This window comes from Rhinolophus sinicus, chromosome 14 (genome assembly GCF_057876585.1).
Source record: "Rhinolophus sinicus isolate RSI-liver-muscle chromosome 14, RSI-T2T, whole genome shotgun sequence".
Taxonomy (NCBI): Eukaryota; Metazoa; Chordata; class Mammalia; order Chiroptera; family Rhinolophidae; genus Rhinolophus; species Rhinolophus sinicus.
In genome coordinates, this window is record NC_142514.1 from 106,167,336 (window position 1) to 106,193,605 (window position 26,270).

At 40.3% G+C, this 26,270-nt stretch overlaps 2 protein-coding genes across 5 annotated transcripts in view; both read left to right on the forward strand.

Moving 5' to 3' along the window:
• ZW10 (zw10 kinetochore protein) overlaps window positions 1–26,270 on the forward strand; it is a 62,970-nt gene that overhangs the window by 24,518 nt on the left and 12,182 nt on the right. Inside the window, exons 11-16 of one of the 2 annotated variants that reach the window (XM_019753348.3) lie at window positions 456–527; window positions 6,786–6,955; window positions 7,997–8,127; window positions 8,966–9,097; window positions 9,901–10,103; window positions 13,108–13,705. In XM_019753348.3, coding sequence (XP_019608907.2) covers window positions 456–527; window positions 6,786–6,955; window positions 7,997–8,127; window positions 8,966–9,097; window positions 9,901–10,103; window positions 13,108–13,228 — 829 coding nt within the window. In that variant the 3' untranslated portion in view covers window positions 13,229–13,705. Of the gene's footprint in view, window positions 1–455; window positions 528–6,785; window positions 6,956–7,996; window positions 8,128–8,965; window positions 9,098–9,900; window positions 10,104–13,107; window positions 13,706–26,270 lie in introns of those variants that run through there. The other variant, XM_088791447.1, reaches the window with a different exon arrangement.
• The window catches only part of TMPRSS5 (transmembrane serine protease 5), a 35,955-nt gene continuing 23,141 nt past the window's right edge, over window positions 13,457–26,270 (forward strand). For all 3 annotated transcript variants that reach the window (XM_088791448.1, XM_088791449.1, XM_088791450.1), the window contains exon 1: window positions 13,457–13,586. In XM_088791448.1, coding sequence (XP_088647574.1) covers window positions 13,536–13,586 — 51 coding nt within the window. In that variant the 5' untranslated portion in view covers window positions 13,457–13,535. The remainder of the gene's footprint in view (window positions 13,587–26,270) is intronic.

Genomic DNA, 26,270 nt, shown 5'->3' on the forward strand with positions numbered 1-26,270 from the left:
GCATTGGGGTAAGGAGGAGAAAAGGTGAAAGCTGAAAGTCAGGCTGATTCTAAAAGAACCAAGTGAATGCCTTTATTGATATTTTGCCCTTTGCAGAGTGCGTCAGTAGTAGGGTAACATTTGCTTGAGGCTTAGCTCCGTTTGTTACTAAAGGGATACTCTGGGTGCGGGCAGAACACAAATTGATAAATGGAAAAAAGGCTTTGGGTTGAATGCTGCTATTCTTAAAATTACTAATGGATCCAGGTTTTTAGGACTGCAATCTAGTTAGAAAATACTGGTGGAGAATATATTTCAATCTAGATTAATGGTGTTTTTAGCAGTGACCAAGCCAGGTATTCTCTCCACTGTCGATTTAACTGCTGACTCTCACTCACTTCAGGTGCACTAGTTTGAATTTTTTTCTCATTTCCAGTATACCTTATGCATTTCTGTTGACACTGTTTTCCTTTTAGTGCTGTTCAACTTTTCTACTCAGTGAGGAATATCTTCCATTTGTTCCATGATGTTGTACCAACATATCATAAGTAAGTGCTACTGTATCTGATTTCTGTATAATATTGTATGTCTAAAATGTTTGTAAGTCCAGTTAAAACCAGTAATATTCCCACTAAAGACATTTTAGTTACTAAAATTTACAATAAAATGCAGTAAGCCATTTAAAACGTGTATAAAAGACACAGGTTATTTATTAATTAATAAGGGTCCTGTAATTTTACAGTATAGTGGGTAATGCAAATTTAAAAACTCAAAAGAGCTTTACCCTGGTTTTGATGGTAGATATTTTCAGAACTGCCTCACTTTACTTGGTTATAAAACCAAAAGACCATTGTTCCGTATTGCTATATAGTAAACATACCACATTTTCTCTTGGCATTCATAGCTTTGTAAACTTAATACCACAGGAGATTGCCATTTAACTGTCGAATATTAGCAGCCACTATTCCTAGCTATCTTATGAAGTCTGACAATTAAGTTCGTGAACTTGCCACCGTGCCCTTACATTGGCAGCACTGTACAAACAGCTCGGTAAGGTTCCATAACCTTGGTATGTCAGTGTCTCACAGCTGTGGTCGTGTGGCAGTGTCTTGCTGAGTGATGTTCATTATTGCGTGTTTTTGTGTGCTGTCGCAAGGATGTCTGAGCTTGAATTAGAGCAACGAATAAACATTAAATTTCTTGTTAAACTTGGCAAGAGTGGAAGTGAAATTAGGGACATGTTAATCCAAGTTTATGGAGATAGTGCCATGAAGAAAAGGAAAGTGTACAAAGATTGAAGGTTTTTATGAGGGGAGAGAACGCGTCAGTGATGAAGAGAGGTCATGGCGGCCAGTAATAAGCAGAACTGACGAAAACATTGCAAAAATTTGTCAAATTCTGTGTCAAAATCTGTTGGCTGACTGAGAAGCATAGCAGGTCAAGTAAACATTGATAGAGAAACAGTTAGGAAAATCTTTTTTTGTTTGTTTTTTTTAAAGTTTAGTGGGGTAATAATTGTTAGTAAAGTTACATAGATTTCAGGTGTACAATTTTGTATTACATCATCTATAAATCACATTGTGTGTTCGCCACCCAAAGTCAGTTCTCCTTCCATCACCATATATTTGATCCCCTTTACCCTCATCTACCACCCCCTCCTTACCCTCTAGTAACCACTAAACTATTGTCTATGTCTATGAATTTTTGTTTCTCATTTGTTTGTCTTGTTCTTTTGTTTTTGGTTCATATACCACATATCAGTGAAATCATATGGTTCTCTGCTTTTGCCTTACTGGTGATTGGTCTATTTAGATTTTACAGTTCTTCATGGTTCAGTCTAGGAAGGCTATATGTTTCTAAGAACTTGTCCATTTCTTCTAGGTTATTGGATTTGGTGGCATATAGTCCTTCATAGTATTCTTGGATGATCCTTTGTATTTCTGTGGCATCCGTGATAACTTCCCCTCTTTCATTTCTGATTTTGTTTGTTAGTGTCTTCTCTCTTTTTATCTTAGTGAGTCTAGCCAAGGGTTTGTCAATTTTATTAATCTTTTCAAAAAACCAGCTCTTTGTCATATTAATTTTTTCGATTGTCTTTTTGTTCTCTATTTCACTTAGTTCTGCTCTGGTTTTTATTAGTTCCTTTCTTCTGCTGACCTTGGGTTTCATTTATTCTTCTTTTTCTAGTTCTTTAAGGTGTGATGTTATTTATCTGGCATTTTTCTTGTTTCTTGAGATAGGCCTGTAATGGTATAAATTTCCCTCTTAAAACTGCTTTCGCTGCATCCCAAAAATTTTGGTAGGATGTATTTTCATTGTCATTTGTTTCTCTGTATCTTTTGATCTCTCCTCTTATTTCTTCTTTGACCCGGCCGTTCTTTAAAAGTGTGTTGTTTAATCTCCACATTTTTGTGGATTTTCCTGCCTCCTTTTGCAGTTGATATCCAATTTTAAAGCCTTGTGATGAGAGAATATCTTGGTATGATTTCAATCTTCTTAAATTTGCTGAGGCTAGTTTTATGTCCCAATATATGGTCTGTCCTTGAGAATGTTCCATGTACACTAGAAAAAAAATTTATAGTCTGATGTTCTAGGATGACGTGCTCTGTAAATGTCAGTTATGTCCATTTCATCTAATGTGTCATTTAAGGCTGCTATTCTTTATTTTCTGTTTGGATGATCTATCCATAGCTGTCAATGATGTATTTAGGTCGCCTACTCTGTGTTTTGTCAATTTCTCCCTTTAGTTCTGTTAGTAGTTTCTTGGTATATTTTGGTGCTCCCTGATTGGGGGCATAAATATTGATGACTGTTATGTCTTCTTGTTGTATAGTCCCCCTTATCGTTATGAAATGTTCATCTTTGTCTCTTGTTACTTTTTTTATCCTGAAGTCTGTTTCATCTGATATCAGTATGGCTACACTTGATTTTCTCTGGGTACCATTTGCTTGGAGTGTCAATTTCCACCCTTTCACTTTGAGTCTATGCTTGTCCTTGTAGCTGAGATGTGTCTCTTGGAGATCGGATATGGTTGGGTTTGGTTTTTTGATCCAATCTGCTACTTTTTTTATTGGTAAATTCAGTCTATTTACATTTAGGGTGATTATTGATATGTGAGGATTTCCTATCATTCTATCTTTGGTTTTCTGGTAAGACTGTCTCCATTGTCTCTTTGCCTTTTTGTTGTTGTCTATTCTGTGTGGTGGTATTCTATGATTTTTTTTCCCTCTGTTTCTTCTTTTATTACATTATGTATTTCAGTTCTGGATTTTTTTTTGAGTGGTTACCATTAAGTTTATGTAAAAGAAAGTTTCGTATGTAGAGTACTCCATTTTCTTCAGCATGCCTACTTTCTCCATTCCCATATTTCCATTTGGGCCTTACTCTTCCCCCTTTTATGTATTGGTTGTCACAAATGATCCCTATTTATGCTGGTCAAATAGCCTCCTTCAGTATTTCTTGTACTGCAGGTCATGTATTAGAAAATTCCCTCAGCTTCTCTAGGTCTGGAAAGGTCTTTATTCCTCCTTCATATCTAAAGGATGTCTTTGCTGGGTATATTATTCTTGGCTCACAGTTTCTCTCTTTCAGTAGTTTGAATGTTGTATTCCACTCCCTCCTGGCTTGTAGAGTTTCTGCTGAAAAATCTGATGATAATCTAATGGGCTTTCCTTTGTAGGTTACCGTCTTCTTTTCCCTGGCTGTCTTGAGGATTCTTTCTTTGTAGTTGATTTTTGATAGCTTCTATACAATGTGCCTTGTAGAAGGCCTTTTGGGTTGAGGTAATTAGGTGTTCTGTTTGCTTCTTGGATTCTAGGATCCAGTTCTTTTCACAGGTTTGGGAAGTTCTCATTGACTATTTGTTTGAATATACTCTGTTCCCTTCTCCCTTTCTTCCCCTTCTGGTATGCCCATATTCTTATATTGCTCTTTCTGATGGAGTCCGAAAGTTCTTGTAGAGTTCTTTCATTTCTTTTAAGTCTCAAGTGTCTTTCTTCTTCCATCCATGTCATTTCCAGGTTTCTATCTTCAATATCACTGATTCTTTCCTCCGTCTGGTCAACTCTACTACCTAAGCTGGCTATTTCATTCTTCATTTCTTCTGTTGAGTTCTTAATCTCCAGAAATTCTAACCAACTAGCGCAGTTGCGGCAGTTACATCAGCAGCTAGTTGGTCAACCGGGTACAGTCAACGGCCCACCACCACCCAAGCCAGCACCCTCCCCCCAGAGCCTGGAAACTGCTCTCTGGAACTCTGTCCACACAGTGCCTCTTAGTCTTGCCTGTCTGCTGCACAGGGAGTCCTTTGTGGAGTTATAGTTGTTCAATTTGTTGTAAATTCCTTGGGAGATTTCAAGAGGCTCACTTCATGCTGCCGTTTTTATGGCATAACTCCCAGTTAGGAAAATCTTAACTGAAAATATTGGCATGAGAAAGGTGTGTGCAAAAATGGTCCTGAAGGAGCTCACTGATGACCAAAAGCAAAGGAGAGTTGAAGTTTGCCAAGATTTTTGGAGAGGCAAGACGATGTGTTGGGCTGTGTTGTCACTGGTGGTGAAACATGGGTGTACCAATACGACCCTGAAACAAAGCATCAAAGTGCACAATGGAAGTCAGCCAATTCTCCATGACCAAAAAAGTTTTGTCCAAATCAAGAATTAAAACTATGTTGGTAACCTTTTTTGGTATCAGAGGGATTATTCATTATGAATTTGTACCAACTGGACAGATAGTTAACCAAGGTTGGTGTCTGGAAGTACTGAACAGCCTGCGAGAAAAAGTTAGATGAAAACAACCTGAACTTTCCGCCAACAATTCATGGCTCTTGCATTACGACAATGCACCAGCTCACACAGCACTGTGAGAGTTTTCAGCCGGTAAACAAAGAATTATTGGAACACCCTCCCTACTCACCTGATCTGGCCCCCAAAGACTTCTTTCTTTACCCAAAGATAAAGGAACTATTGAAAGGAAGACATTTTGTATGACATTCAGGACATCCAAGGATAATACGGCAACTCTGATGACCATTCCAGAAAGAGTTCCAAAATTGCTCTGGTGTCAGTGCATAGCTTCCCAAGGTGACCGTAGTGATATTCAGCAATGAGCTATGTAGCACTTTTTCTAGGATGAGTTCACAAACTTAATTGTCAGACTCATAGACTGTTTTTACCTAAAGTCTTGGATTTTAAAAGTTTCTTTTAATGTTAATTTGTTATGCACATTAAGTATTTTGGATGTTCTATGAATGTTTTAAATAATACTTCAACAAAGCTATTCCTTAGTCAAGGACTCTGGTTTCAAGGAAAAAATCAGTTTATTATTTGTAGTATTTTTAGTTTAGATTTTTGAACGATTGAGATGTTTTTAAATAGGGCCACCTGTTATTTTTGTTATAAAAGAGAACTTATTTATTGTGAACCTTATTATTTTTGTTTATGTTTTCTTTGTTGTTGTTTAAAATTTTTATTGCACTTTCTCCTTAGTCAGGTAAAGGAAAAGAGAAAACGTCTTTGTTCAGCTAATAGCCATGTCCTTGGAGATTCGGACACAGTGGCTTAGCAGTTCCATGCTTAGAAACATTTTTCACACTGGTGTGAACTTAGCTTTACGTGTGTGTGGTCTTGGAACTTTGTGCTGGACCAATTTTTTACACACTTCAGTGTGCATCAGAATCACCAGGAAGCCACGTTCAAATGCAGATTGCCGGATCCTGTACCCAGGATTTCTTGATTCAGTAAAACTGGGATAAAGTCTGAAATTTGAAATTTCCAGGTGATGTTGATGTTACTTGTCAGGGGACCACACTTTGAGAACCACTGTCTCAGATTCCGGTTCTCAGCTTTTGCAGTATTTTAGAATCTCTTATGGAGCTTTAAGAATATATATATGTATATACACACACGTATATACGTACGTGTGTGTGTGTTTATGTGTGTATATTATATATATATATATATCCCTAAATCCTACCCCTAGAGATACTGATTTATAAGTCTGGTGTAAGACCCATGCCATCTGTGGTTTTTAAAGCCATACACATTATTCTGATGTGTAGCCCAAAATGAGGACCACTGTCTTAGATTGTTAATTCCTGACTTTGTCTGTTCTAGCCAGATGTTAATTAAATCAGCAAACCAGGAAGCATGTGAATCACTGCTTGTGGATATATAGCAGAAGTAAAGGATAAGATCTCATTCCAAGCTGAGTAGGGAGACTAGTATCTGTGGAAGATTTAGAGCAGCGATTTTTGATCTTGTATGAAAATCACAATCACCTTGGTAGATTTTAAAACATACAGATAACTTGGCTTCAGCCAGAGGTTGTGATTTAATTTGTTTGGGGTGAAGTCTAAACATATATTTTAAATTTCCCAGGTGACTCTAAATTAGTAAATTAGGAAATAGTTAAGTGCTTCATTATATAAATGAAATAGGAATTTGGAGAAAGGGGAAGTGCATCTGTATTTCCACGGATTTATCAGTGTTAAATTTCAAGGGATTTATTACCTATAGCTATGCTAGGTTTCCAATACAAAGAATTGACACAGGTAAACATCTTAATTGCCTTACTGTTTCTTTTAATCACTGGGATAGTTTTATAGGAAAAGATCACATTTAGGCAGAACAACCTCACTCTGATTGAATGGGAGTGGGAATGATGGGGTAATATCTTGTTATGTACAGCATTTATACAGCAGGCAATGATTAAAGCCTAGAAATAATTATAAGAGTAGTAACTTTTCATCAACCCCAACTTCAGAAACAGGTGATTTCTTTCTTTTTCTACCCCTTTTCCTGTACTAGGGAGAATCTTCAAAAACTGCCCCAGTTGGCTGCCATTCACCACAACAACTGTATGTACATCGCTCATCACTTGCTGACCCTCGGGCATCAGTTCAGATTACGTCTTGCCCCCATTCTTTGTGATGGCACCACTACTTTTGTTGATCTGGTACCTGGCTTCAGGAGACTTGGTAACTGACGCCTTAAATTTATTAAAGCATATTGATTATCCAGCTTCTCAGCCTGGTATCTTTGTAATTTGTGAATGAGGCGATTAGAAATTAGGTGGTGGTCCTGAGCTATATTGGAAAGTGGGAGGGCATTTACTTTGCAAGTGTTCCCAGTTATTTAATTTTATAAAGTGAATGCATTCTTTGTGGAAGCATTACTTTTTTATGACATGATTTCATGGTACATTAAACTTCCAAACTGCATTGCTGGTGTGCAGTGAATTCACCAAATCAGAGTTATGTCAGTAGAATGACAAATAATATGATTTGTATTGTGACAGTTCTGTTAGAATTGTTGGTAAGAGCTTGTGCTTGTTGTTTTGCAAAACCTCAAGATTGCTCTCTCCTCTTCTACCTCCCTTAGCTTCACTTGGGATTATTTAAAATAAAATAAAAAAATAAAATGTGGGGTAAATCAATATGTTTACTATAACAGCCTAAGAAAAGCAGAGAATCTATATGATTCACTTAGGTTTTCAATTCCTGACTTCATTAGGTGGTATAGATCTATCATAAAAATAAGTAGCTGCTGCTTCTATATGAGTAATTTTTGTTATCTGATTCTGGACAAACTATTAGGAAAAACTTATTATTCTGAGGGGGGGTTTGAGGAACTAGCTAATATACCATGTTTCCCCAAAAATAAGACTTAGCTGGGCCATCAGCTCTAATGCGTCTTTTGGAGCAAAAATTAATATAAGACACAGTCTTATATTATGTAAGACCCGGTCTTATATTATGTTAAAATAAGACCGGGTCTTATATTAATTTTTGCTCTAAAAGACACATTAGAGCTGATGTTCTGGCTAGGTCTTATTTTCGGGGAAACACGGTATTAGAAGTGATTCTTTATAGTAAGCTTAGGGCAGCTTTATGATGTTATCTAGCAAGTGTTTTCAAGTAGGCTGAAGAAATACATGGTACATGCTTCTCTTTCACCTTCTATTTGCAGTGTGTAACTGAACAACTTTTAGAATTCTTTATTCTAATTTCTCATCATAGGGACAGAGTGTTTTTTGGCCCAAATGCGGGCACAGAAAAGAGCACTTCTGGAAAGATTATCAAGTGCTCGGAACTTTTCAAACATGGATGATGAAGAAAACTATTCTGCAGCAAGTAAAGCAGTTCGTCAGGTGGGAGGCTGTTGTTAGCTCTGGAATTTGAACTCTATCTTTAAATGCTCCCCACCCCCCACCCCCCCACCCCCGCCTCTTTTTAAGCAGCAAAGAATATGTACAGGTAGATTAGTTGATTCCCCACCACACCCCATTGGAAAATCTGGATACATTTTACAGTCATATTTGTGACCTTTCCCTTTCCAACAGTGAAGCTACCTTTCCATTACCCCAATAGTGTGACTACCGTGTTTCCCCGAAAATAAGACCTAGCCGGACAATCAGCTCTAATGCGTCTTTTGGAGCAAAAATTAATATAAGACCCGGTATATTATGTTATATTATGTTATGTTATGTTTGTTACGTTACGTCACGTCACGTCACGTCACGTCACGTCACGTCATATTATTTGTATTATATTAGACCGGGTCTTATAGTAAAATAAGACCAGGTCTTATGTTAATTTTTGCTTCAAAAGATGCATTAGAGCTGATTGTCTGGCTAGGTCTTATTTTCGGGGAAACACGGTAGTCATTAATAAACCTGTCATAGCAAATATTTAACCCATGAACTTGGGTTTGGGAAATTTGAAATACTAGCTTTCATTTTAATGCCCCTCTCTCCTACGTGATTTATCTTTTTACTATAGTTTTTCCATCCTCAAGATAAGTCTGCTTTACATCTAGCAGTGATGTCACTAAGGTTTAATATTCAAGAAACACATATTCTTGATTACTTTACCTCACCTTTATATAATGCCTCTTCTCCAATAAACACACAAATGATAAATGTAAATCTGGAAAGTAGAAGTTGCAACAATCTCTCTTCCGTGTAAATTGCTATATTCTTCTGACAGGTGCTGCACCAACTAAAGAGACTTGGAACTGTGTGGCAGGATGTCCTGCCAGTGAATATATATTGCAAGGCTATGGGGACTTTACTTAATACTGCAATTTCTGAGATCATTGGCAGAATTACTGCCCTAGAGGTAAGAGCCATTAGATGCCTCACCACACTTAAGATGCAATTCTTGTTCCAGATTGTCACTTTACTAAAACAGTGTTGAAGTCTCATTTTTAGTTAATACAGATGGTAGAAGAAATTGTTCATGTTTTATGTCTAACTCATTATACTGGTTTTTTGTTGGTTTAAGTTTTGTCTTAATCCTGTCTTCCTGGAGACTTACTAATCTCTATCTTTTATGTCTATATAAGAAAGTAGGACTACACCACTTGTCCCTCTAGCATCTGTGTAAATTATGAATGAGGAGGTAGGAAACTGTGTAGTCCTGAGATGGACAGTAAACTATGGAGTCATATATTTATTTTATTTGCAAGTGAACTAAGTTTAATTTAGTAAAGTGAAATGTAGCCTTGTGCAGGCACCACTTTCCCAACACACTCCTGCAGTTGCGATTATATGTGTGATAGTGCAAATGTCATCTGCACTTTGCCACCTCATGCCTCTAAAGCACAGATTGGCTAAACTCTTATTTGTAATAACATCCCCTGCTTTGCAGCAAGTTGTGCTATGTTCTTCTGGAGAAATGGGCTCTTTCATGCAGGCAAACTAACTTACTGACAATCTGTTGAAACACATTTTGTGTCATTCTTGCTTTAGAAGTATTGCCAGAGAGCTGATGAAATCTAGTATCTAGTTGTAAGATGTGCTGGTTGGTAAAACATCTTAATGTGGCTGACCCCCTGAACAGCACGCACCAAAGAACTGCCCTTTCCTTACTACGAAGCTGGCCCAATTCTATTCTTTTGTGTTCCCTTTGTGCAAAACCAGGACATCTCTACTGCAGATGGTGATAGATTGTATTCCTTATGCAAAACAGTGATGGATGAGGGGCCCCAAGTATTTGCACCTCTGTCTGAAGAAAACAAGAACAAGAAATATCAAGAAGAGGTTCCAGTCTATGTGCCAAAATGGATGCCGTTCAAAGAATTGATGATAATATTACAGGCCAGCCTGCAAGAAATTGGGGATCGGTGGGTATAACCCTTCCATAGAGGTGTATATCTCTTCACAGCTACAAAGAGTATTAGTGCCATTGATAGCAGTGCTTTTCTCTGTTTCTTTTTCTGTGTATACGTGTGGGGCAGAGATTATAAATTTTTTTTCAATTACAGTTGACATACAATAATATTATATTAATTTCAGGTGTATAACAGTGATTAGACATTTATATATCTTACAAAGTGAGCACCCCGGTAAGTCTTGTACATAGTTACTACAATTTCCTTCTGTTTCTTAGTGTTACTCACGAAAGAGTTTCATATTGAATAGCAGTAGCTTGGGCCTTTGCATTGTCTCATAGTGTGGGTCTCATTACCGCTTTCTCGTATTTGTTGACCACTTCATGCTTCATATTATTTTGGTCTTGAACATGTTGTTTGGGCATGTTGTACAAACGATCTTGCATTTGTAAGAAGTACAACCTTCTGAAACCTAGATGGAAATTGTTGCCCATTTTAACCAACAGCAGATGCATTTTAGCATTGGCTTTTACATGTTCATGGAGAAGTGAATTTTATTTGTATTATTCAGCCTCAAACCATTGTTTGACCAGCAGTTTTTCTGCAAGGAGTACAGTAGGTTTAGAGATTAAGCGCCAACACATGGAAGGGACTCATCTTTTCTGAAATGTAGTGGATGATGTTTTCTCTGAACACCATCAGTTGATGTTGCTGTGCCCAGTAGTTGTGTGCTATCTACATCGTATCATATGAGTGTGCGGAGATCATCGCTACTGGACACAGCGGAATACATGTGGGTTAGTTACATACCTATGGATGCTTTTATTATTGTCTTGGTAGATTATTAACGAGTACGCATACCTTGCATAGGGAGCTCCCTGAATAGGCCTTAAGGTCCCTCTCTGTCCCTATAGCTACTTATTTATCTGCTTTAGCTTGGTTTATTACAGATGCCAATTATATTAGACCGGCCATCCTAGATGTGTCTGAATTGTTCTCAGCAAATACTGTCCATTCTAAAACACTGTAAATGAGATTTCTACTTGAACAAAATCACATCAAAATACCTTAAACTATATTTAGTACAAAATTTGATTTATTACTTACAAATCCTTAGTGGGTAATAGGATTTTTTAGGTAAGACTCCAGAAGGCCGCAGATGAGAATTTTTCTTTCTGCTGTTAAAGGGTCCTCTTACAGCCTAAAAATGATCAATAATTCCTTGCTATGAGAAAAATTACAATACTGGTATATCTTAGCTTCTTTTTTCTGCCCAAAAGATTATTTTTCTCCCAGAGATTTCAGTAAATGTAAGAATAATAACTGAGAAAAGTATTTTACCAAAGAAATCACCTCCAGTTATGTATTAATAGTTTAAACATTTTAAAATGATAAAATCTATATGTATATATATGAAGGAGTACAGTATGTATAATGTATGCTTGCAGTTTAAAGAAAAAGTAAAATAAATATTTGTGTACCTATTACCCAACTGAAGAAAAATTTTACCAGTACCTTTGAAGACCCTTCGTACCCCTCTCCAAATGCTCCCCAGCAAAGGTAACCACTACCTTAATTTTGTGTTGTTCCCTTGCCTTTCTTCATAGTTATACCACATTTGCACATATCCCTAAACAATATAAAGTTTAGACTTGCCTGTTTTTGAACTTTCTATAAGTGGAATCTTCTGTAACTTGCTTTGTTTTGTTCAGTATTTTGTTTTTGAAATCCATTCATGGTGGTTCATTTTCACGGCTGTATCATATTCCATTATACAAATATTTCATAATTTATTTATCTTGTCACTTCACCTTTTTACCAGTATTTGGTATTATCAGACTTTAAACGTTTTGCTAATCTAATTGGTGTGAAATGGTAGCTCACTGTCATTTTAATTTGCATTTTCCTAAATTCTAATGACATTGAGCATCTTTTTATTGATCATTCATTCTTCTTCTATTGTAAAATTCCTGTTCATAGTTTTTCTCTCTTTATTCTACTGAGTTGTTTGTGATTTCATTATTGATTCATGGGAGTTGTCTATGTATTTTTTTACACCAATCCTTTGTCAGTTAAAATTTGTTGGCTGTGGCTCTTTTTAAAGTAATTACAGACCCCAGTACTTTATATAACATGAGGATGTGGTCTTAATTGTCAAGTTCAAGTGGGACTTAGTGAGTATACAATAAGGAAGAGTAGTCTTATCTTCCTAACTTGGTCTCTTCATCTGCCTGTGCCGATACCAAAATGCAGCCAAGAAGCAGAAGAAGTCAAAGAGATTGAGTGGTGGATACATAAAAAAGGGGAAGGATGACAAGATTTGTTTCGTTTTATTTCCATTTAAAGCAAATACGAGGCATGACAATTAAGTGCGCGAACTCATCCTAGAAAAAGTGCTACATACCTCACTGCTGAATATCACTCTGGTCACCATTGAAGTACTCCCCTTGGGAAACTATGCACTGACACCAGCGCCTAGTCCACCCTTCAAAGCAAGTTTGGAACTCTTTTTCTGGAATGGCCATCAGAGCTGTTGTATTACCCTTGATGTTCTGAATGTCATCAAAATGTCTTCCTTTCAATATTTCCTTTATCTTTGGGTAAAGAAAGAAGTCATTGGGGGCCAGATCAGGTGAGTAGGGAGGGTGTTCCAATACAGTTATTTGTTTACTGGCTAAAAATTCCCTCACAGACAGTGCTTTGTGAGCTGGTGCATTGTCGTGATGCAAGAGCCATGAATTGTTGGTGAAAAGTTCAGGTCGTTTTCATCTAACTTTTTCATGCAGCCTTTTCAGCACTTCCAAATAGGAAACTTGGCTAACTGTTTGTCCAGTTGGTACAAATTCATAATGAATAATCCCTCTGATATCAAAAAAGATTAGCAACATCGTTGCAACAAGTTTGCGAACTTAATTGTCAGACCTTGTAAGTATTTGGGATCAAATGAGCAATTTTTAAATCTTTCTTACACTTCAGAGACATAATTGAAAATAGAATTTTATCTTTTATTTTACAGGTGGGCAGATGGAAAAGGGCCTTTGGCAGCTGCATTCTCTTCCAGTGAAGTAAAAGCTTTAATTCGTGCCTTGTTCCAGAACACAGAAAGAAGAGCAGCTGCCCTTGCTAAGATTAAATAGCTCCACCTTCCTAAGAAAGCAATGTCTTGACTATGTGGATTCTTCTCTTGGCATAATTACTCCTGTAGAGACTTCTTGGAATCACCCATTGGTTTTGGTGCACCAGTGTATCATGGAAGTCTTATTTCACCTAAGAACACCTTACCTCCTGGCCTGCATGAGGCCGCGTTGAAGAATTGGATGTTGAGATGTTAAGTGAAGCACCTTAGTTTGTTGACTTTCTAGCCAGCATCTCTTGATCAGAAACTGTAGGGCAGTGTTATTTCCTGCTGCCTCCAGAGTCCTCTGGGAACCGTATCCATTGTATATGTCAGCCCTGGCCTTGGATCAAGGAATCCAGGAGATTCCAAGAGTCAGGGTAAAGAATTTGTAAGCAAATGGGATGTATGTTTTGGGGGGGTAGGGGAACCATATTTGTCCTTGCAGGAATTAAGAAGACTTCCTTTAAGATTTTTGTCCAATAAATAATGCTTTTAAGTGGTGAGTGTCTTTAATAATAACATGGAAGCATTTGTACAAGAGACCATGTTTTCTTACCTTCTATGCCATTCTTTTTATTGACATTTATTATTCTCACAGAACTGACTGACTTATCTTCTTTATTCATAATACCATCTGATAATTTCTCAGAATCCCTAGGACTCCTAGGACTTTCAGTATAAATTTTTGGTATTTTTGCTATTTCATCTAAATTCTTTCCTTGGTTGAATTATTTTTTCTCCCTTTTCTAGTTCCACTGTACCTTATCAAATGGCAAAGGTTTTAAATTGCCAGTGTTACGTAAGCATGCATGTGCCATGAGGCACTAACTCGGCTCTGTATCCTTTCTTGGTGGACATAAGTAATCCTTCAACTCAACTTACTGTATTTTTAACTCTTTGCAGCCATTGGACGTATATATTATGTTAAGGCTATTCTGGGTCTCTGTAGGGCTCTGGATTGTATGTCTTCATTCTGAAATATGGTTTCCTCTTGAAAATAGAGTTAACCGTGTGAGCTTTATGTGCTTTTGAGGAAGGTGCTGTCTGGAGGAAGTTTTCAGTACCGTGGGCATGTTTCCCTAGGTCCCCCTCCCCCACCCTGTAGACCCCTGGCGCACACAGGACAGGTTGTTCTTCCTCCTGCCTTCAGGCGTCCTGCCTTCACCCTTCCATTCTGAGTTCTGGCTTCACCCCTAGTCATTCTGGCTGCTTAGTTTTCTTTTACATATTTAGGGATTATAGAAGAATGATTAACAAAGAAGACTGCTTTTCTTTTTATAGCAGAACTCAGCTCTCGTTAATGACAAGCTATTTGTACTCGACGTGTCCTACTATGAGAACTCACAGAAAAAATAATTGCCTGAACCAACTTTAGGTTTTTGAGAACAAAGAAGATGTCTTTCTTGAGATAGGAGGAAAGGGCCATTTTCACAGGTGAAGAAAATACCTGTTTTTGAAAATTCAGTTTCAGGTAGCGTTCTTCTCTCAGCAATTGAGAGGATAGGGAACAGGACAACTGAAATAAATGCATCACAGGACTGTTACACAGATCAGATTTCTTTTGTTCATAAAAGCTATTCCTGTAGCTTGACAGGTATAGCAATTTGGGGGTGGGATCTCTTATAACTGAAAAGCATACTCCTCACTCCTTCCTTCCCTCCAGGAGCACAGAAAACCGTATTATAGTTCTTCTGAGGCTGTGTAGACTCCGTCTTCAGGACTACTCCCCCTAATAAATAGTTTGAATACCGTGGCGCAAAGAATGGACATAATCTGTCCTTCCCTGGCCAAGGCAATCGGCAACTGATGATTACGTGGGTGTTCATTCTGGTTAGGGATGAGCCATCTGATTGAGTGAGTGGGAGTTGGATCGGGCAGCTCTTACAGGGACCTTGAAGGTACCTGTTCTGACTGGGAACTTGAGGTGGAATGGGCATAGAACCTTCTTCCTTAGAGTGTGTAGGTTATGGGAGGAAGGGAACTGTAGGAGGCTTGACTCATTTAGTGGATGGGTCGGCCAACTAGAACCTCTTCCCAAATAACAATCAGGACTATACAAATGACTTTGAGAAATGAAATTCAAGAAAGGTACCCCAAGATTTTAGTTTTGGGTAAAAAAGGCAAGGCCGCAAACAAATCTGTAAGGTGACTTGATAGTGACTCTGGCTACTGTGTGACTCCTGAATTGTTGGTGACATGTTTGATGGTCAATTTTCTCTCTAAAATGGAGATCCTCCAGATGGCACTCTTTCCTCAGGACTCGGAGCATCACAAGGCATCTAGGCCTGGTCTGTGGAAATAGAAGCCAGGCATCCTGTCCATTTTACCTGTGCTGAGGTTCTGGCCTTGGTCAGCCCAGGAAAGTCATCCAGACCCTGAACAGCATCTGTGCTGTAAGCCGCAGTATGTTGCTGAACAATCACTAGGTGAGCAGATCAAAGGGCATCTTTGATTAGTTAAAGGAGGTGTGGATGATCCTCTTCCCTTGCCTGCACATAAGTGTCACTTAAGGCATTGATTCCCGGCCCTTTGTAGGGTTTCATTCTTTTGTTTATCTGATTTTCCACAATTGTGTCTGTCTGAATGGTACACACACACACACCCCTGAGATATTTTTGTCATAAGAACATTGGCCCAAAGAAGTAGTTTGTGAACCTCCACAGCTACTTTGTATAGGAGTAACTTCTCAGTGAATGGAGGTAACTGTAAATGCAGGGAGGGATAAGGTTATTAGAAATTGCCTTAGGTACAAGAAGTCTTTGCACAAAGTAGTCTCTTTAAATTGGGGTTTTGATGCCTACATTCTTCCTAATCATAGACCTGATTTTGAACATTTGTTTAGTGACATGCATAACTTTTTCCTAAAAATGTATTTTGCTGAAGCTTAAAATTCCCCGAAAGCTGTGAAGCCCCAGTTTTGAGAAGTTTTTCAGTTATATGGTTTAGATAGAAATTTCTCACTTTGTCATGAGTTCGGTTAAGAATTTTGTGATGTCACATGATAGAACTGGAGATAGCCTTAGATGTTCCAAAATCAAGTATTTTAAATGTGCTTAGAGGAGGGCAGTAATTCTGATGAGCTATGTACAAGTTCTTCACTCCTCCTCAGAAATCAACTCCCCCAGATTTCTTGTGTAGTGCAAGAGTCGGGTGGGAGTAGATGGGTCTTAGCTCCTCCAGCTATTGAAAAAGACACTGGTACCAAGGCCCAAGATGCCTGCTCGTGCCCTTGTCTCAGCCTGATAAGCAATTTAAAATCTTCCTATATTCATTCCACTTATATTTATCGGCTGCCAGGCATGGCTGCAGTCACTGAATAACCCCCAGCCCCCAAACAAAAATCCCCTGTCCCTCTTGTGATTTAAATTCTGGTGACAGGTCATAAACATAAAATAAGTAAATTAGATAGTATGCTTAAAGATTTTAAGTGTTATGGAAAAAATAAACGTTTGTTTCTACTGGAGTTCCAGAAATGGGGGAAAGGAGTGAGCTGCCATTCTGAATAGGATAGTTGGGTACAGACAACTCTGAGCAGAGACCAGCCCTTGCAAAGCTCTAAGGTGGCAGGATATGCCTGGTGAACTCAAGGAATAACAGGGTAGGAGGAAAAGAGACTAGAGTAACAGGAGAGGAGGGGGCACAATTGTGTAGGCCATTGCAAGGATATATTGTTTTAAACTTAGAGTGCAATGGGAAACTTAGTAGCTTAAAAAAAAAAAAAAAGGAAACAAAAACTATTAAAGAGCATGCTGCACCCTCATGTACCCACTACCCATCTTCATCAGTTACATAGCCAGGCTTGTTTCACCTCTGCCTCTCCTCTCTCCTTTTTCCTGCAAACACTGGAACGTTGAAGCCAGTGTCAGACAGCATATCATTTTAAACCCAGGGCTCATTCCTATGAAAAGTCTGAATTTTGTTTCTTTTGAAGCTTCCTTTTCTTTGCATCCTTTCAGCTCCCGTCATTCCCCCCTCTCCTCTGCAGGAGTTGTCCTCTAGCTGCCAGCCTCCCTCCCTTTTTCTTCAACCTCAGTTCTCCACTCACGCTCACCCGTAATCACTCTAATACCATTCCCTGGACACTGGGTGTTAAATAACACATCTCAAGTGCAGTTGACAGCTGACTAACACCACCACATCCTAGCCACTTGCTCCATCTAACTCAATCCCGTAGTTTCTGGGTGCTCAGAAGAGGCCCCAAAGACTTTCCTCATGCTGACTGTTTCATTAGAGAGGATCTCTGCCCCCTTAGAACCAGATTCTCCTGGGTTCCTTTCACAGAGAATCCCAGTAGTCATGGTGACTTAGCCCCAGCTCTTTGGTCCTAAGACTGGCTTGATTTAAGGCAGGAGACACCCCTGCCCTAAGGACTGTCTGGGTGGAGTGGTGTGGGGGTATGGAGCGCCCCGCTGCCTTCTGTCTCCCACATTCTCTGACTTCTAAAATGCTGCCTTGAAAGAACATGAATTGTTTTCATTTGCATGAAGGGCTCCATTTATGCTTGATTACCATGCAGTATGATAAAAATTACGCATAACATTAAATATGTCAGATTAATTTTGTTATAAATTTCATTTAATTTCAATAATAAGCTCTGTTCCTAAATGCAAAGTCTTAATAGTTTGTCATTTCTGTGTCTACACTATTATTGCTTAAAGCTGAAAAATTTAGGACTTCTTGATCACCAACCATCTATTTCATAATCTATTGTAGGATCTTAAATTAACTTCAGTTGTATGGTCTGAAGTAGCAGTAGATCTTTTACCCCCTTATTGAAAATTGGGATGCTGGCTCATCTCAAAAACTATGTAACATGGTTTTGTGATTATATCTACAGTTTCTTTTATTTTTAAGTCCCATGGGATATACTTCATCTAAGTCTATAATTGTGAACTCTTTTGAAACCTAGGTTTTCTGTTTCTACCTTTTCACCTAACCTATCTTAGACTTCATTTTCCTCTCAACCATGTTTGTTCAGTCCTTTCCAGGTTAAAGATAATTCTTGATACAGAACATGGAAGCAAAATAGTGTTTGAGTTGTTCAGCTTTCTTTCTGTCATTTTTTAAACATCACATTATCAACTTTAAGTATTAGCCCAACTCTTCTTTCACTGACTATACTCCCTCCCCACCCCCACCCCCAAATCCCTGGAAATAATGCTTTTCCATAAACTTCAGCATATTCTGGGCTTTGATCTTCCTGACACTATTTTTTTATGTCCAGGCCGTCCTTATATTTTTACTTATGAAGGACCTGTTTGTTTTTGTTATTTTCTAGCACTCATTGCTGGTTTCCATTTGCAGCTACACACCGATTATTTTGTTATATCATCATGTTGTATTATATGGTCAGATTTTCAGTTTTGAACTGCCCCTCTGTCGTGCGGGAGACCCTGCTCGCTCCACCATTTGTCGTGCGGGGCAGCCTGCGGGGTCTCTGGTCCCGCCCCCCACATAAGAACGCAGGATGTGGTGAGGCCAAAAAGGAACACCCACGGAGCCATAGGTAGGGGAGTCATACCACTATGGTCTCACTGGAGGCTGGGCCCACTGGACGCGCAACCTGCCATCCGCCTTTCCGCCAACCGACCGACCAATGACTCTCCTCCACTCTCCTCGACTCTGTTCCTCGCCTCTCTTCTGCTCTCCTCCGTAGTCGCAGCAGTTATACCAGCGGCCAATCGGCTAACCGGCCACAGCCGACGGCCAATCAGCCACAGCCGACGGCCATGCACCACCCGAGCCAGCACCCTTCCATGTGAGGCCGAGAGCCTGTAAACTACTTTCTGGGGCTCTGTCCCCACACCCTCGATCTCCACTTTTATTCATAGGGTGATGTCTTTTAAAGTCTATGGCTGTAAGACAATTTCTGACATTTTTCTGTGCTCTTTGAAATATGCATTCTGAAAGCTGGGGCCTGTGCCTAGGCCAAATCATTTCTTCCTGGCCTATTCTGAAATTTGCAATTGTTCTCTAACTGATGTTTTGGATAAAAAGTTCCCCTCTTTGCTTCTTTGACTTTTTGAAAAGCAATTATTATCTAGGCAATTAAAAAGCACATTGGCCATGCTGTTTTTTAGCAGAGTGAGAACTCCAGCAGCTGAAGTTCTTATAGACAGCTGAAATCCCCTACATTCCTGTGTCAATTTCTTGTTCGTTTTAGGAAAATAATCAGCCACCTCTTGCACCTGGCTGGGGGATGCTGTAGTAAACGCATGTGGCAGTATTTCTAATTCTTTTTCTGTTCCTCTTTACCCCAAGTGCCTGGTTGTCTAATGTTCACTTTATCAACCTGTGAGAATTTAACTTGGGATCCCTGAGAACTCAATAGACTCTTCACTCTCTGGGTTTTGTTTGTATTTTACAACTTTCTGCCAGAAAAGCAGGAAGAAGGAAAGAGTAGTTCAGTCAGAGGAGAAGCAGATCTATATGACAACTCTTTCTTATAAAAAAGTCACGGTCTCATTAAAGAATATGTGTGTCTCATATTCCATGAAGCACAGACAATAAACACCTTTTTTTGATTTGCACTGAAGTATATTTCCTCTTGGAGTTTACTTTGGAGTGGAAGAAAGGGGCTTCTAAGAAGCCCCTAGTCTCAGTTCTCTGTTTTGGTGTTTGATCTTGGGAAGGATTAGTAGGAGCTGTGGAGATGAAAAGGGAAGGGAAGGAAGAGTGGAAGGGACCTACTCTGAACCTTTGGAGGATCTTTGCAGTGGCCGCTGGTCTGGCTGGACTTGGATGCGTGGAAGGGTGGACGAGGCGGGGTTGGAGGGGTGAGGTGCCTGCGTGGGCTGTGCCGTCACACTGACCTGGGTTTCATACTCCAGCCTGCATTTGCTCAGCTCTGTGACCTTGGACAAGTCAGTCATTCTCAACTCAGAATCTTCATTTATTAAATGGAAATAATAATATAACCGATCTCATGGGGCTGTTGAGAGGATGAAATATGGAAAACACACAGCACATGGCCTGACACAGAGTAGTGATCACAGACATGTTAACTCCAGTGCTCAGCGCAGGGCACACCATCCAGTTTAATTATGCAGGAAGTTCTCCAACTCAGCTGGAATTCTTTGAGGGCAGGGATGGTATCTAATGCTTTTGTTGATATGGAGCTGGGCAGAGTAAGCTTAATAAATAATCATGGGCTGAGTGGAGGTCAGCCCCACACAATGTGTGGCAACGTGGCCCAAATAAAGAGAACAGGGCCACGTTTGTGGCATGAGCTGGAGTGTTCTTGTGAGAAACCCATGAGACCTCTAACATGGGAAGGATTTGATTTGGGTCCCAGGAGCGTGGCTTCACTGAACTGTGTGTGGATATTTGTATTTATGTATATGTGTAAAAGTCTGTTTGTTGAGAATTTATACTGCCTGGAGGCACAAACTACCTCTAGTTCTTGTTCTCAGGACTCTGTAGCACTAACTGAAGCCCTGATAGTGTCCCTGAAACCCAGCCAAATTCTGCAGGGCTTCTGAACCTGTAACGATCACACCATCCCAGTGCACTGGGAGTTTAGCATATTTGATTCACATTTGAATTCTCTGAAAGTCAATCTTCAGCTTTGATTAAACAGATGGGCAGTTAACCGAAACAGCCAATTTCCCAATAATTCTGGACAAATAGAACTTTATTATATGACATTATTATTGTTACTGGAAGTAGATTTCCATTTGATTTTATTGTGATGATTATTGTTTTTGGGTGGAGGTGGGGGGGGGGTAGGTAACAATTTTTGTTTGTTTGTTTTAACCAGGCACCAAAAAAGACAGTTTTTCTCAAAGTCTGTATGGCTATCTCCAGGAGTGAGCATGAGAGCAAAGTGGTTAGAGGCAGGTCCTGGGGGCTGTTGAATGAACTCTCCCCTCCTGGCCTACGTCTGGCAGGAGAAACAGGAGAGGGACTTCTGAGCTGAAAGCTGAAGTCTCCAGTCAGGGAGACAGAATGAGCAAGTGTGTGAGAAATTCAATGGGGCAGAAAGAAGTGAGAAGGGACAGATTCATCATAATGTTCACAGAATCCCTAGAGGGGGTGGTATTCAGGCTACTGTTCATTTTGTACTTAATTTACAAAATGACGTGCACTCATTATCATCAATATTCGGTAGGTGGTCAGAAGTCATACTGGCAACAATGCCTCGTTGCTGAGGGACCATGTGCAACCTGGATCTGTATAAGCCAAAGCTGCATGTTTTCACATTAACCGTAGGAACATTCCTTTGAGGAAGATATTATTGTCTCTATTTTACAGATGAGCAATCAAGGCATAGATAGCTTACGTGTCTTGACAAAGTCGGATCCAACCCAAGTTTGTTTGATTCCAGGGGTCTTCCTGCTTCTCATGTCTCCAGATGTATTGGTTGGCCCGGGCTACTGTAACCACGCACCAGATACTGTGTGGTTTAAACAACAGATGTTTCATCTCACAATTCTGGAGGCTAGAAATGCAAAATCAAAGTGTTGGCAGATTGGTACCTTCTGAGGGCTGTTGATGTAAGAGATTTTTGAGTGAGTGCCAGGATCGTGTCTCGTGAGACCGAAGAATGGAAGCACGGACCAGGGAGACGCAAGGAGTTGTGAAAGAGGATAGTTCATTGAAAGCAAAGGGTCAGAGCTCCTGAGCAGGAGGGGATCCCGAATGGGGTGCCCCCTGACTGAGGCAAAAGCTCTTACTTTTACACCTTCCCTTGCCTATTTGGGGAAGGGGAGCTGGTGCCTTTTAATGGAATTCATCTATCAGGTTTTTCTCTTTGCCCATCCTGAGGGATTAGCAAAATAACCCATTTCTATCTATCAGATCTGCTCTGTTTGTCTGTCCAAAAGGGATTTATGGGATAATTTATTAACCTCAAGGCACTGTTACATTTTGTCCTGGAGTGAAGGAGTTATCTCAGAACCTGAAGTTTCAGGATATGGCCGTCTTTGTTTATTCCACCAGGGACTCTTGTCTGCCTAACATATGCTGACTAACCTGTCTCACTGTGAGGGAATAATTTGTTTTAGGCCTCTCTTCTTGGCTTATAGATGACCATCTTCTCTCTGTGTTCTTTGTATCATCTTCTCTGTGTGTGTGCTCTGTCCAAGTTCCCCCTTTTTAAGGGACACCCATCGTATTGGATTGGGGCCCATGCTAATAACCTTCTTTTAACTTGATTACCTCTGTAATGACCTATATCCAAACAAGGTCACATTCTGAGGTACCGGAGTCAGGATTTCAACAAACGAATTATTATTATTATTATTTTTTGTGTGTGGGTGTGGTGGCGGTGGGGGGGGGCACAATTCAACCCACAATATCAGACAGCTCTCCCACAGATCACACACTAGCAGCTGAGCTTTAGACCCTTTGTTTACTGTAACAGGACTTTTTCTATTGCCCCTTATTGTCTTTGTCCACTTGATTTAATCTGTTAACTGACAGCCATGAGCATAGTTACCTTCCGAGTGGGCCTGCTCACTGGACTGAGCTGCAGGTCAGTAAAGCACTCAGTGGGCTCTAATTTAATTAGCCAAGTCACTGCGGCAGCTGCCCCGTAGCTCTGGTTCGCAGACTGGCAGAGAAGAGAAGGGAGAGGAGACTGGCGGACCTCACTCCTCTGATTGATTCCAGGCACCCCTGATGTCGCCCAGGCCCTGGGAACTTTGCTGCTGCTCTGGCAGGAAAAGCCAGGGCAGTGGAAGTGGCATTTGGGATTTTCTACTCTGGATGTGTGGTTTAAAATTTAGTGGGAACCAGAATAAAACTCAAGGCTCTGCAGTTTCATTCCCCTCTTTCCTCATCTTGCCACATATTTAGTCAGTTCTCTCCCATAATTTAAAATCGCCTTCCTGAAAATCTCCTTCATGACAAAACCTTCATATCCTGATCCTGGATTTGTCTTCCCGCTGCTTCCACCCACCCATCCAAACTGCCATGTTTCCTCAAACCTCTGGGTCTCGCCCACCTCAACCTCGGTCCTAGGCCTGCCTCTCACTCCACGGGGTACTGAGCTTGTAAGCCTTCGTTGGTCTCCCCAGGTCTGTGGGACACAGACCCGGAGATGGGAAGACAGCTCTGGATTTAAAGTCAGAAAACCCAGCTTTTTTTTTTTTCCCCCTGTCCCTTGGGCCACCGTTATGAACTTGGGCAAACCCTTTAGCTCCTCTGCTCTCAGTGTGGTCACTAATCAATTGGAGATAGAAATCCCTCCCTTACTGGTCTTGAAGACAGAATAAACGTCCAAGGAGCTATCTCCACACTAGCTGATATGAAAACAAGGAAAACTGCTTATGCTGTATTTACCGTATGTCATATCACTGGGGTCACTTGTCTGTCTATGCTCTCCGTGTGTGTCTGAGTTGGACTGTGAATTCCAAGACAGCAGAGAACGTTGTACATGCTCCACCCTGCACTGTATGTAATTGGGCATTAATGGGCTGCGGGTGATTGATTAAAGCCAGTCTAGGAGAAGAAAGAAAATACCAATGGGTGACAAAGTGGGTATCAAAGAAGGTTGCACATGGAGAGAGTGACTTGTTCTCTCTGAGTTACAAAGGTTTTACAGTCATGTCCGTCGTTAAACATTGATTTACAGTGTTAGACAGCTACTGCTGACCTGGAGCAGATGTTTAGGACATTATTTTTAATCCACCACATGATTGATATATTTGGCCGCTCCTTTGCATCTTAATTAAAGCAGATGAAAAATGTCCTTTGTGTCGAATAGTGACTCACCACGTGGGGAATTTTCCTCCGAGTCCACATTCGGCTATTTCATAAGTTTCAGTCTTTAGATATAAATTTGAAAAGCTCCCAAAGTAAATGGCTTTTAAACAAAGTAAAAAAAAAAGAAAGGGGTTGTTTAACAAAATGAGCAATTTGGGAGTCATTTTTATTTATAGTGTGTAAATTATAAACTTCATATTTTATCTCTGAGCTTGACAAATCATTCAGAAACAATGGATGGTTCTTTGTAAGCTTAGAAATCATTTCCTAGAATACAACTTCGGTCGTTTTTTTGTCTGAAGAGTTGAACAAGGGAGGCCTTGTTTCCCTTTCCTCCTGGCTCCTGCGTGGGGAGGGGACAGCTGCTTCTCTGTCCCTCCCACTCTTTCTGGCGGCCCCACTGGCTGATGCCGGGAGAGTGCAGTGCAGGGACAGAATGGGGCTATTTTTATTTATTTATTTATTCACTGTTTTGAGGACTGTGATGGGCTGGTTGCTGGGCAAGGTGCTAGGAATGACGTTCCGAAAGGAGCCACTCATTCTGGATTTGGGGAATTAGAGAAGTTTTGCGATGGGTTGGTAGTTGAACTGTATCCTGAAGCACCAGTCGTTTTCTAATTAGGAAAATGTGAGGAAAGGACGATGTAGGCTGAGACCACAGCCTCAGCAAAGGCATGGGTGTAGGCGTGGTCTCTACTTGAGGGAGAGTCTGGGGCTTTGATTGTAGTTGGCATGTAGGGCACAGGGAAGAAAAGGATTCAATGAAACAAGAGGCCAAAAGATTAGTCTGAGATTGTATCATAAAGTGCAGTGAAGAATTTGAATTTGATCCCGTGGACAATGGGGAGTCAAGGGCGTTTAATATAAGGAGGAGAGTGACCTGATCTGGCCTTTTTTAGGCAGCAACCTGGTAGCCACGTGGAGGATGAGTTGTGTGGGGGAGAGAAGGGAGGCAGGGAGATTTTTTAGAAGGCAAGGGATGATGGGAGTTTGAATGAAGGCAGTGGGGTGGAACTTTCCTGACTGGGAGGATTGGTGGAGGGGAGGAAATAAAACAGACTGGCAGCTGTACATGTTGATTGTTTGAACAAACTTTTACTGAGCACTTATCACATGCCAGACACTGTGCGCAGCTGCAAAGATGAAGTGGACAGGCCCCTGCTCTCACTATGTCCCACGTGAGCGGGCCAAAGGGGCCTACACGGGGGCTATCAGGAGTTTGGGGGAAGGTAGAGGGACATTTAACTGGGGTCTTAAATTATGAGTATATTCTGATAATGTCCCTGGGCTGCTTTTTATGTCCCTGGGCTGCTTTTTAAAACAGTTGCCACTGCTGTGGGAATAAGGACCAGTCTTGACATTGGCTCTAAAGGCTCTGCCTAATCTGGCCCACTCATTGCTCCAGCTTCTGCTCACATCATGTTTTCTTAGCTCTGGTTTATTTCAGTCCTTTTGGGGGCACCACACTTTCTCCTACCACCTTGTTGCTTTTGCCTGGAGAGCTCTGGCCCCTCCCAGGTCCCAGCTGAACCATCTCTTCCTTGGAAAAGCCTTCCCTGAGTCTTCAGACTCAGTCATATCTCTGTTACATGCTCTCATTAGCACCTTATACCTCGTCTCATAACACTTTTTCAAGGCTATTAACGTGCACCCTTACGTGGTCCTTTGATTCATGTATGTCCCGTCCCAGTTTAGTCTGGTTTGCTCACCATTGTAGCTTCAGTCTGCACAGTGCCCGGTACACAGTACATTCTCAAAAAATATATATATTGGCTGATTGGTGGACTCAAATAATTAATTAGTTAAAGGGGAAGGGCATTTTTGGAACAGGGAATAGCATGAACAAAGATTCAGTAGTTTCTGGGGATATTCTAGGAATACCAGCTGACTGACTTATTGGAGGGGAGCTAAAGAAGAGGAAATAAGATGAAGTTAGAAAGGTATGTTGGGAAACTTGGGAATAACCTTCTGTGCCATATTTAGGACACCCTGGATGCAAGTTAGATGCTCCCGTCACATACTGCTCTTCCCCCATCGGAGACTGCACTCTAATTATTGGCTTGACGAAGCTCCTTGAGGGCAGACGCTCTGCCCAACTTGTTCATTAATGTAACTCCAGAATCTAGAACAGTGCCTGGCATATGGTAGGAACCAACAAACATTGAATGAATAATGAGCAAATAATGAATGCTTTTATTGTGGGAGCTATGGGGAGCCATATATGGTTTTTAATATACTCTAGGATATGTTCCTTTGGCAGCAGAAAAGAGAAAGGCCCATTTTATATTTATTTTATCCTTCCATATTGATAGTTGAGTGTCTGGATTTGCTTAAAAGGAATGAAAGTACAATCT